General features: G+C 45.8%; 1 protein-coding gene across 2 annotated transcripts in view; it reads left to right on the top strand.

The window, feature by feature from the left end:
- LOC146205072 (enhancer of mRNA-decapping protein 4-like) overlaps positions 1-13,050 on the top strand; it is a 188,656-nt gene that overhangs the window by 72,861 nt on the left and 102,745 nt on the right. For both annotated transcript variants that reach the window (XM_084589752.1, XM_084589751.1), the window contains exon 12: positions 8,560-8,722. In XM_084589752.1, the coding sequence (XP_084445878.1) occupies positions 8,560-8,722 (163 nt within the window). The remainder of the gene's footprint in view (positions 1-8,559; positions 8,723-13,050) is intronic.

Below are 13,050 nucleotides of genomic sequence, written 5' to 3'. Positions count from 1 at the left end.
AGGTGTTTGTGTGTTTTGTGTGACACCATGGACCCCGAGCACCCACGTTTAGCCGTGCGTGGCATTGTCGTGTCTGGGGAAATGGGGATCCTGGTGGTTGAGCCGATGCAGAGTGTTTGGATCTTTAAGGCACCTCGGCGGAGGCAACACACCACTTTGGCCCACGCTTCCCATAGACGACACCTCCGGCCTGACCCGACCGGGGGAAATCGGCAGTCGCCTTTTCCTGTCCTCCCCTCCATCTTTTGCTTTCCTGTCTTCTTGCTTACAGCTGTCCTGTCTCCTCCTCTTTTCTTGGATTTTATATTTTCCAGGCGGCAAAGGGTAACCTTGTGTGGCTAACCACCCTGTGTTATGCCATATTTGGTTATAGTCGGGGTGTAAGGCTGGCGTGGGCTGGCCTTTCTCGGAAGCTCCTGTCCCGTCCCCTTGTTGGGCTTGGTGGTGGGTGGCCGCCACCCTGGCCGAACATCAACATTATTTTTATGGCTTCTTTACTCTCACATGATCTATCCCGAAAAAGGGGTCGCACCGACGAAACCTCTAAATTCTTCCTGAGAAACCCAAACAGGTTCCCACGATTTCATGTAGTACACAGTGACAACGCTGAGAAAACTGCTAGACAAATCTCACCTTTCATAGTGATCAAGACACTGACAGGAGTAATAGGTCAGGGTTACAACGTGAAGAAACTTCTGAACGGAGACCTTCTGTTGGAAATCTTCTATAATCATCAGCATGAAAAACTGTCCACATCAGTCTTTTGGTGAAATCCCAGTGACCATCAGTCCACACCGTTCTCTGAACACTGTCCGCGGAGTTATCTGTGACGATGACCTTAGATCCCTGACCGAAGAGGAACTTCTAGAAGGCCTCAAAGACAAAAACGTAACAGATGTCTATAGAATAAAAATGAGGCGTGATGACAAAGAGATTCCGACCAAGCACCTAGTCCTGACATTTGCACCAAGCATCCTCCCCGAATCAGTCGAAATAGGCTATGTGAAACTTCAACTCTGGAAATATATTCCAAATCCTCGCCGCTGCTTCAAGTGCCAATGCTATGGTCACGGCTCCCAGACCTGCCCCGGCCAGCCGAGATGTGCAAAATGTGCTTCCCGTGAACGCGATTCCCAGAAATGTGAGATTGAGCTACATTTGTGTGCCAATTGTGAGGGTAGTCATCCTGCCTATTCACGCACATGCCCAGTATGGAAACAGGAAAAGGAAATCATTACCATCAAGGTCAAAGAAAACATAACTTTCCGGCAAGTACAAAATCGTGTTCTGTCAAAAAAAAAACCTGCCTATTCCATTGTGGCACAACAGGGCACTGAGCCTCAACAGACACTGGCACCTGCCCAGGTTTCACACAGTGAACTGGGAGCAGGGCCATCTGTGCCCTTGGTGGCTGCGGCCAGCGCTGCGCCACCACCAGAAAAACAGGCTGCGCAGACCCCCAGGTCAGCCGGCCTCAAGGCCTCTCACCACGCGGTGAGGGGAAACACAAACGTACCTGTGCGGTCCGCACGGACGTCCAGCGTGTCAGAAGACGCGATGGACACAAGCCAAGGCAGTCCTGTGCCGTCGACGTCAGACGGACGGCGCAGCTCCTTGGATTGACAAAAAAGAGATAAGGCCCAAATCAGAGGGCCCGAAAACAAAACTTAGCTTTCTCAACTCATTTCATACAAAATTGCTTTTATACAATGGAACTGCAAAGGACTTAACTAATATGAATGACATAAAATACTTATTGGCCACTCACTCACCACTGGCCTTGTGTTTGCAAGAAACAAGTTTAGGTCCCAAACATAAGAACATACTCAAAAACTATACAGTCTTCCGTTGCGACCGAAAGCAGGCTCTCAGGTGGCGTTATCATCATAGTAAAAAATGGAGTAGCAGTTCGAGAGCACAAACTTAAAACTAAGTTTGAAGCTATAGCGGTGACATTACAGGCTTTTAAAACAATAACTGTGTGCTGCATATACTTAGAGCCACACCTTAAATTTAGTATAGAAGATCTTTTAAAGCAGCTTCCAGAGCCATTTTTAATAGTAGGAGATTTTAATGCACATTCCATCCTTTGGGGCAGTGGAAAAACAAATATGAAAGGCGAAATCATCGAGGATTGTATACTATGTAATAATATGTCTCCTTAACACCGGGAAACCAACCTGCTGTTCATCTAGTTCAGGAAAAATGAGCTGTATTGATTTATTCCTCAGCTCACCCTCATTTTTACAGAATTTAAATGGGACATTTTAGATAATCCATGTGGAAGGTATCACTTACCTATACTAATCAGCTTAACATCTTCACCACAAATCATCCCATCCAAGCCGCGACGCTGGAAGCTGCATTTAGCCGATTGGGCACTGTTTCGAGAGAAGGTCAGCCTAGAAAAAATTACTTCAGGTAAATATAATATAGATGAACTAAATGATGCTTACACAAATTGTATCCTTACTGCAGCGCACATAGCAATTCCCGAGTCCTCTGGAGTGGTGAAACAAAATCACATAGTCTGGTATTCAAAAGAATGTAAACAAGCAAAAAAGGAACAAAACAAAGCATGGGGAATTTTTCGCAGGTACCCAACACAGGACAATTTCGTAAAGTTTAAAAAAGCAAGAGCCAAAGCCCGCTACATCTGCCGCCGCGCCGAAAAAGCCTCCTGGCAGAATTATGTAACTTATAAACAGCTCAACATCATCAAAACAAGTGTGGGAACAGGTTAAAAAGCTAAATGGTAGCTACTCTCCATTTACCATTCCCCTTCAGACAGCCCCCAATTCAACAACACAGCAGAGAAACAAAAACTCCCTACAAGTAGTGGTACAAAAGAACCGTATAACAGCTTATTTAGACTACAAGAAATAAAAAATGTCCTAGCTGCCGGTAAACAAACTGCACCTGGTCCTGACCAAATACACTACGAAATGCTCGCCCACCTATCTGAACCTGCTATAGAGGCGCTATTAAAATTTTTTAACAAAATATGGTGTCCTAGGAAAATTGCCAGAGGCGTGGAAAAAAGCTGTTGTCGTGCCATTTTTGAAACCCGGAAAGGAGCCGACATCCCTTGGTAGTTATAGGCCCATTGCTTTCACCAGCTGTTTAGCAAAATCCTTTGAAAGTGTTTTAAGCATCTAACTTTTGTTTTAGAATCTCATGAACTTTTAAGTGTGGTTTTAAAAAAGGATGCTCAACAACTTACCATCTCGTGCGTTTTGAAAACACTATCAGAGAGGCTTTTATACACTGACAGCATTGCCTTGCCGTTTTCTTTGACCTTGAGAAGGCATATGATACAACTTGGAGGTTTGGGATATTGCACGACCTGGCAGATTTAGGCATATGTGGCAGGATGCTAAAGGTGTTAAGTGACTTTCTGTCACATCGTTTGTTTCAGGTACGCCTTGGGACCACTTTGTCAAGAACCTTTCTGCAGGAGAATGGTGTGCCCCAAGGGTGCATTTTAAGCACCACACTATTTGTTGTAAAAATGAATACGATTAGTAAAGTAATACCAAATTCCATAATGTATTCACTCTATGTGGACGACCTTCAAATAGCCTACACATCATGCAACATGTCCACATGTGGGATACAGATCCAATTAACAATAAATAAGCTAACAAAATGGGCCATTGAAAATGGGCTTAAATTTTCTCCGCAGAAGACAGTGGCAGTTATGTTCTCACTCAAATGAGGCATATAGCCCAATCCTACCTTACACCTAAATGAAATCAAATTGCCCGTAAACAATGACCATAAATTCTTGGGCATTACTTTTGACAAAAAACTCACTTTTTTCCCCCACATACAAGCACTAAAAAAGAAAGCCTCCAAATCCCTAAACATCCTAAAAGTCCTTTCACGCAAACATTGGGGATCTGATAACACATGCCTTTTGCATATATATCGCTCTGTTGTGTGCTCCTCCTTGGACTATGGAAGCATAGTTTATGGATCAGCTAGGCAATCATATTTAAAGAAATTAGATCCAGTGCATAACTTAGGCCTCCGCCTTGCTTGTGGTGCATACAGAACGTCTCCCGTGCATAGCATCTATGTGGAAACTAACGAGCCTTCACTGAAAGATAGACGAGCTATGTCCTCAGAATAGAGTCACAAAAAAACACCTGTGCTATTCAATAGTCACAACTTGCCCCTCCAGAGTCATTTTCACAAATAGGCCTCAGTCAGCAAAGCCATTGATAATGCGGTTTGAAGAGATATGTTGCAAACTCCATATTCTGGACACATTACCGGATATCGCTCAAAACAACAGCCCTCTGCCGCCATGGTACAATCTTACCACAATCTGTGACTCACACAGTTTCCAAAGACTAAAACCCCACAGGAGCACATCATTCGGGAATTCCTTGAACTTCAGGAAGAATGCAGAAGCTTCACAGAGTTCTATACCAATGGATCGAAAACAGCTGTGTACACGGGAAGTGCAGTCGTGCGAGGAGATTCCGAGGAAATAATAAGACTTCCACACTATGCATCTATTTTCACTGCTGAATCCCACGCCATTTCTGTTGCCCTAGAGAAAATAATAAAGAGAATGTTACAAACAGCATTATTTACACAGACTCCTTAGCCGTCCTCACAGCTCTAAATCCAAGAAATGCAGCCTCTCCTTTACTCGGAGACATAATACACAATATAACAACAGCCATTGCTCGAGGATATAACATAAAATTTTGTTGGATCCTGAGTCACATGGGCATTAAAGGCAACGAGAGAGCAGACACATGTGCTGCTAAAGCCCGTGACAAGCCAATGAAGAGTATAAACATACCCTATAAAGACTATAAAATTTGTACATCACAAACTAAAAGAAAAATGGCAGTCTTCCTGGAATAGTAAAGTGGATAACAAACTACACTTAGTAAAGCCCATTTTGGGAGAATGCATGTCGTGCAGGCATCAGGAACGTTTCATAGAAGTACCGTATTTACTTGCATAATGCTCGCACCCACGGAATTTTTTTTTTCCTCGCATAATCATCGCATCCTCAACATCACTGCCGCGAGAGTCGACATGTTGCACCGCAGCAGTCGACTACGCGTAGCGAGTGCCATCTTTCTAGTGCTACTGAAACTACCTGGCCCCGTTAGGTGCGTGCGCTACCAGGAGGCGCTACCCGACCCAACCGACGATCATCATCACCCGCTCCGACCACTCCGAGCTCCTCGAGAAGGAAACATCAAGGTGTTTCGTCAGTTTTGTTCCGCTGGTACCGCCGCACGTTCTCCCAAGTTCCGCGCATAGTTCTGCCATTTTGCGAAGACTTTCGTAGGCCTCGCTCAGTGCGTGCTACTTTTGTCACCGTGCTCTCGGTGCCGCTTCGCCATGGGGCGACACGCAAGCTACACCGCTGCCTTTAAGCTAAAAGCTGTCGAGTACGCTTTGGAGCACGGCAACCGCGCTGCCAGCAGACACTTCGGAGTCAACGAGTTTTGTGTCCGCTACTGGAGACGGCAGCACGACAAGCTCACGACAAGCTCAAGGCAACCAGCAAGACTCGGCGTGCCTTCCGTGGTCCAAAGACGGGAAAGTTTCCTGGGGTTGAAACTGCGCTCCTGGACTACATTAAGGCTCTACGGGCGGATGGTTGTGCCGTGTCAATAGAGCTGATGCGGAACCAGGCGCGCGTAATTGCAAGGAAAGAAGGCATCTCGGTGCAAGATTTCCGGGCAAGTAACGGGTGGGCCACGCGGTTCATGCGGCGCAATGGACTTTCGCTCAGGAGGCGGACGACGCTTTGCCAGCGGCTACCTGCAGCCTGTGAAGACAAGATTGTGGACTTCCATCGCTTCGTGATACGAATTCGGCAGGAAATAAACTTCTTGCTCTCCCAGATCGGAAACGCGGACCAAACGCCCCTCAATTTTGATATGCCGAGCAGCACTACAGTGGAGCAGACAGGTGCGCGGTCTGTGCACATAAGGACGACTGGTGCCGAAAAACAACGATGCACGGTCATGCTAGGCGTGACTGCGGACGGGCGGAAGCTGCCACCATATGTGATTTTTAAGCGGAAAACCCTGCCAAAAGGAAAGCTGCCCTCCGGAATACACGTGCGGGTGCAAGAGAAAGGTTGGATGACGGCAGAATTGATGATCGACTGGTTGAAGACGGTGTGGGCACGGCGACCGGGAGCACTTCTTTGTCCGTCGCTTCTCGTTCTTGATAGCTTCCGCTGTCACCTCATGGACTCTGTTCGCGCGAAGTTGACAGAATTGCGTACGGACATCGCAGTAATACCAGGTGGCCTCACATCGATGCTGCAGCCTCTGGACGTGTCTTTTAACAAGCCGTTCAAAGATAACGTTCAGAGGCTGTATGCAGAATGGATGGCCGAAGGCCAACACGCTCTTACGCCGGGTGGCAAGATAAAGAGGCCATCTGTGGAGCTGCTGTGCAGCTGGGTAGCAGATGCATGGAGCATGATTGGCGCTGACGTGGTCGTGAAGAGTTTCAAGAAAACTGGCATTTCCAACGCCCTGGACGCGATAGAAGACCACTTGGTGTGGGACGAAAATGAAGAGGGTGAAGCTGAGGAAGCCGACGAAGCAATGGCAGTGTCGACGTGGACTCCGTGGACTCTGAGTGATGGTGATGTTGCGGGCGGCCAGCCTTCGCAAATAAAGTGTTTCTGCAGCTAGTGTTTGTCGTCTCTGTGGTTTTATTACAAACGTAAATCCTGCTTGCAATTGAAGTTTTGGTTAAATTTACAATAGCTGGCTTGAGAACCCCGGTTCACAGCCTATTTACATTTGCTTTCAGCACTCCAAAGCATTGTTCAAAAATTTTCCCCGCGTAATTATCGCACCCCCTAACTTCGCACCGATTTTCTGCGAAAAAAAGTGCGAGGATTATGCGAGTAAATACGGTAATACTATGCCGCCTCCGCATTGGACACACAAACCTGACACACAATTTTCTGCTGACAAAAAGAGACAAACCTAAATGCGAAAAATGTGCAGAACTACTAACTATTAACTATGTCTTACTATCATGCACAGGTCTCGAAACACTAAGGAAAAAATATTTTGCCCCATTTTACAAACAACACATTCCTTTTCACCCAAAACTGATTTTAGGCGAAGATGGACTTGTAGATTTGTCTTATGTTTTCAGTTTTTTAAAAGAAACAAATGTCTTATGCAAACTGTAGAATAAATCAAGTGTGCATCAGTAAACAAATTAAAACCTCAAGCTTTCCACATCATTGCATTAGCAGCTTATGCACCATAAAAACCAACACAACCCGTTTAGTAAAAGGAGACTATCTAAACAAACTCTAGTTAGAACACACGCGTTTTCCCCCTTTGTTTCACACACACAAAAAATAACCTTGCTCTTGGCGCATGATAGCCTTAGTTGCTTATGTGCCAAAAAACCCAACACAACACACACACACCTCAACATTTCACAGACCATGCATTCAGAGGAAAAGCCTTGAATTGTGGTGGAATCGGGCGTTATGGTGGCGACAACGTTTGCCGAGTGGGAGCGAGCCAAATGAAGTTAGGCAGCGGCGGGCCATGCTGGCTTTTTCGCCTCGATTTCTCCAAGTCAACTGAAGTGAAAACAGTGCCCTCATCACACCTGATGACAAGGTTCTCCTTAAAAGAATTTGAGAGGTGGACATTTGAGGACCGGCAAGAGGATGGGGGAACGGAACCCCTGCGGTGAAGCATCCTCAAAACGCTAATGGTTCTGCTAAACTTGGCGTACTTGAAGAACGATGGAAGCACAGGGATGTAAAAGCGAAAAATGAGTAGACATTAGAACGACGTGACGCCATTTCGAAAGTGGGTATAATCAGGCTGATGATGATGATGATGAAAGGTGTTGCTCCGGGGCTATAAAAATGTTCAGGAAAAAATGCTTAAGGGTACAGTCTACTGCCCAATACGAGTATAAAAGTATTGGCATAGTCTGATGGATGTTATCATTTGGTAATAATAAATTGATTATCAAAGTCAGGTTTTAGCAGATGGTGGTACCATACTGTGTTCATATCAACTTAAAGCAGCTTGCGTTTTCTCTTTAAATGACAGCTACGTTTGTTCTTTAATCTTGCCTTATGTGCTTTTAAAATGCGATCAAAACAGAAATCCACTCAACTAACACTGAACATTCATAGGGGGGGGGTGTTAGTATCTGCTGTAATTGTCAACAAGTTTGTTTATTTCATTCTATTCCAAGCAGTTTTGAAGTTTCAACGAAATTTGTGCATCTTAGTTAAATGACACACTTGGAATGGAGCTTTCCAGCGTAGAAAAAAAAAAATTGTTGAAAAAGTCGGTAGACTGTCCCTTTAACAAAGAACGCTATGGTGCAGAGGTAGGCGGCTCATCTCACTTCGTTACCATAAAATCCCCCGTTTCTGTGAATTCCACAGTTCTGTCTGACTGTTTATAAGCAATGTACTTGTACAAATCACTGTGTCGTGTTACTGTGTGTGCAGCTGTGCATTCCTGAAGACAGCATGAAGAGATGTACAACTTTCTAATAATTAATGTGCAGATGGTGTACGTTGGCCAGCTTCAACTGGAGAACAAAGCAGAGCTGGTATCCCTGGCACTATTTCCAGTCATTTTGCCTGTTCTGAGCTTCGCAGTGGTTGAGGCAGTGCGGTGTCGATTTAAGCCATCCACTGACACGGAGCATGTGGACCGCCTTGATGCAGGCAAGTGGATTTGCTTGTACTACACATTGTGATGCGCTAGGAGGAGAGTTGCAGAGGGTTCAGAAAAAAAGATTGGTCGCACTTATGGAATCTGCGGGGAACTCTTTGCTCTCTAGAATATGCAATATGTTATTCAACCTTTTGCTGAGAGCTGTCAAATGCACACGGTAGATTGTACTAATAGAAAGACAAATATAAAGTTTCATAAAGATATCTTATTAGTTTTTGTTTTATAATAATTTATATGTTCGCTGCTTGTGAAAAGCCTGGCATAGTAACAAAACATGGTAGGGAACCAAGAATACTTTCCGTGCTTGCCCAGATGTCTAATCTACAGCAAGACAGAGTTAGTTTTTTTTTTTTTTTTTTTTTTTGAGTGCTAATAATTTTTTACTAAGCATGACATGCACATGACATGCATTTATTGTGAAATAATAAAAAAAAATGGAAAGATAAAGAAACATTTCAAGACTGTCTTTGCGTGCAGCAATGTTAATGGATCGCAGCAAAACAAACTGGATCAAAATTTGTTCGAGCATTGTTGTGCTATGCTTTCCACGAGCGAGATGATCGACAAAAGAAAGCACAATTGAGAAAATGGCCCGGAAACTTTTGCAAGCATTGCAGATTTATTAGAAAGCACCAGGGCTGTAATATTTCGCATAACTGCTGTCAGGCATATTCTTGCACCTCTGCCTCTTTGTTTGGTGCATTTCGGATGCCCTCTTCAAATGTTCTTCAACATTTTCTGGAGCCCTCTGGACGGCAAGGGCACCAGGGCATGGTGGCACACATTTCTGAGTAGGCTCTTTGGCTTCCTGAATTGTACCTCATGACTGCTTGGGCACAGATTTTTAGCAAGCAAAGAGTTCACCGCTGAAACCTGCACAAGAATAAACTCACTGTCACAAGGAGCCAAAATTTGTTCTTTGCCTTGCTGGTCTATCAAACTCAACTTCCGCTCAGTTAGGACATTGCGCGAAGGGGGTCGCGAACGCCGCTGTCGTCATGGCCGATACAAAACGCGGCTCGTGGCGTGCTTGAATGGTGCAACAGTAGGCCGACGATTCGTCCGGTGAATTTTCAGTCATCACACGGTAGCTCGTTGACGGCTGGGGCTCATTCGCAGGCTGCGTGTCCATGTCGCACAATGCGTCTCTGTCGGCGATGGTGACCTTCAACTCTTGTCGCCTGCACTGACGCGATCTTGGCTACTGATATGCGCGGCCGTGCGAGAGCCTCTGCTGGTGAGTCTTTCGTCGACTGGGTTATCGGCGTCAATGGCACAGGGCGATTATCGGCTTCGCTGTTGCTGTCACACGGTGCAAGATAGCACGGCACGTTGTCAGCATGTTCAGTCGGGTGCTCCGCTTCTCGTGCTGGCCGCAGTCTTTTTCTCGCTATAGGAGGCTTGTGCTTCTGTTTTCCGAAGGCAAGATTTCTTTTCAAACAAGCGACTATCCATCCGTATCGTGGGAGTAGCAAAAAATCCGAATTCGCGTGCCAAATAAAAAAGCCGGCGTGGTTTGTGAAGCAGACAACAACGTGACAGCATCCCGCTGCAGTTGCCAACCTGCCCGCTGCCGCAGCAGCAGCCAACGGGGAGACGCCTTTCAACACTGCAATCAATCGGAGGCGCGTTTTCATAGTAGGGCCGTGTGACCACCTGCGGCAGACCCGGGCTTCTTTTGTGTTTGTGCGATTGTTGCAAGATGGTGACAGCCGAAGAATTCAGAAACGGAACGGTGAGACGTTGGGCTTTCGAGTGATAGCAAGGTGACTGCGCTCAATGGCGGGTAAGATGAAATATGGCTCTGCAAACTGCGGTGATTTTGCGCGATTTAAAGCCGTTTTCTCACTGTGTGCACTAAGAAATTTCTTTTTCGGGCACTTTTAATGCGTTTTCAGCCAAACCATGTTGATACAAATTAGGTGTTGTAGATACCGAAACAAGTGGTTTCAAAAAATTCTTTTTTTTTTTTTTGCGATTTTCGCTATCTGATCTTCGCGTCTCCCATTAAATTCATGCCTTTAGTTTCTCTTGGGATCAAAGAATGTGGAAAGGGAAAAATGATTATTCTTGTCATCCATATATGTTGGTTTATAGTATCTAAGTTACCACTTTAGGAGTGAGGATGCAAATATTTTTCCACGCTTCTGAATGGCAACTTCAAAATCCCGTAACTCAGCTTTTATGATAGGCAGGACAATATTTTTATCATTGCTGGCTGGGATGTTTTGACATGAGCCCTGAAATATTGATCATTTATCTGCAGTTTCAAGGCTTTCATTTCTACTCCCACCATCTCTACAACATACCTTATTTACTTGAATCTAGGCACTCCCTTGGAAGTTCAAAGGTCAGAAAGAAAAAAATTTGCTCGAATGTAAGTCGAATGGGAAAAGCCATTGACTGGGTCTAGAACATGCATTTTGTTATGCTTGTGACGCTTGGCGTAGCATGTCCTCTTTGTCGCTGGCTTCTTCCCACAGGGCGTTTAGGATGCTGCACTTCTGGAAGGTCCGCACAATCAATTTCATCCCATGCTGCGGCAACCGTGCTTACCACTTGGCTTAGATCGGTGTGAGCTGGGGCAGCGTCAGCCAATCGTTAGGATGCTTCCATAGCCTATCCTTAACCCTTTCGCTGTCGGGTGTTTCAGGCCGTGACGCACCCCCAGTGTCGGATTGGTTTCAACGAGCATATCGGGGAATGAGCTTGGCAATTTATTTTTGTTGATTATGATTACTATAAAAATAAAATAGTCAACGGAAAATGCAGATTTCAGTGTTCTGCAGGTGTTGTAACATAATCATTATCAGCCTGATTATAAATTCGATAAATGAGGATAATATAATAAAAAAAAAATGCTTGATGCTTCTTGAGAGACTGAATCCAAGCTCGACTGGTATTTATAACCAAAAGAGCCATTGCTCCAGTCCGCAGTCGAAGGTCCCGCGCGGTCAGCCAACTGAAAGTAACCGCTCTCACGGAGGGCGCACTTTCAGCGGCCCGCACAACGAAGATAAATGGCACGTTGTGAAATAACGATGACAGAGGGAGATGGAAAGAGGCTAAAACAACCTCCTTTGCTGCTGCTAGCTGCAAGCATAAAATAAAAACCTGCAAACCTGTGGCAGATGGCAGAACAACCCTTGAACCCGCAACTGCATGTACGCACCGCGAAACGCGTGCGCCGCATGATCGCTCGCGCATAGCGACCGCGCCCCCCAGCAAAAAAAGTGGCGGGGGTGGGCGCGGTCGCTCCATACTTCACAATGCGGGGCGAAAATATGAACTTGACAAATGGCGCAGCCTGTCCAAGCACGCCAGCTTCATGTTCAGGCGCGAAGTTTTGAATGCACGATAGAGAACGTACCGGTACGTTGGTGAAACTGTGGGGAGGGGAAGTGCGAAAATGTACCAGTACGTTCGTGACAGCGAACGGGTTAAATGGCTTATTGATGCCAACGTCGAGGGGTTGTAGTTGGCTCGTCATACCTCCCGATGTCACCGCAATGTCTGTACTGCCATCTGAAAGCACGGAATTTACTTCATTTGTCAAGTGGTCGCAGTAGGAGTTGAGAACCAGGAGGGACTACTTGCCAAGCGTTGCCAAACAGCTTCACCCAGTCTTTGGCAAGGGCACCACTCATCCATCGATTCTCATAAGTGCGCATGAAAACTTTTTTAGAGAAAACCTCTCAGGCCAGAAGCGTGTCCTGCTTAAATATGAGGTAGGGCGGCAGTTTTTGTCCATCAGCCATGCGACATAACATCTTACTAAAATGTTGCTTCTCGTAGCCAGCAGTTCTTAATTTTACCCTTTTTTTATACACTGGGATGTGATCGGCGTGAGCGATTGGGCCAGTCTGTAGTCCTTTTGCAGCCGCTCTTTGATGACGAAGCACTGGAACTCAAGCTTCTCCTCAAAGCCATTGGGTAGGTTTTGGCACACGGAAGTCCGGCGTCAAAGGCTGAACCCGAAATGCCTCATGAAGTGAGTGATCCAGCCCCTGCCAGCCTTAAATTGGGTCCGCGCGGCACCTCTAATATTTGTGATCTCCCTCTTCTTCACCCTGCATCATTCATCTTCGTCGTCATGGGCATTGCACCTTCCCTTTGCTTTCTGATAAATTCGGTGACATCCTTCTCTACTTCATGGTGTCACCCACTCTTAGGCCCAATGAAGACCATTAGCTTTGCAGCACAGTTTAAAAGTTTGTCCAGCTGCTTCTGCCACCCGCGCACACTCTTTTCACCCACACTGAAGTCGCGCTGGGCTTGTTGGTTTGTAGTTCTCTGTGCCCCCAAAACTACCATCTGC

Source organism: Amblyomma maculatum, chromosome 1, assembly GCF_055883805.1.
Source record: "Amblyomma maculatum isolate TAMU_Amacu chromosome 1, ASM5588380v1, whole genome shotgun sequence".
Taxonomy (NCBI): Eukaryota; Metazoa; Arthropoda; class Arachnida; order Ixodida; family Ixodidae; genus Amblyomma; species Amblyomma maculatum.
This window is presented reverse-complemented; position numbering and strand designations above follow the sequence as displayed.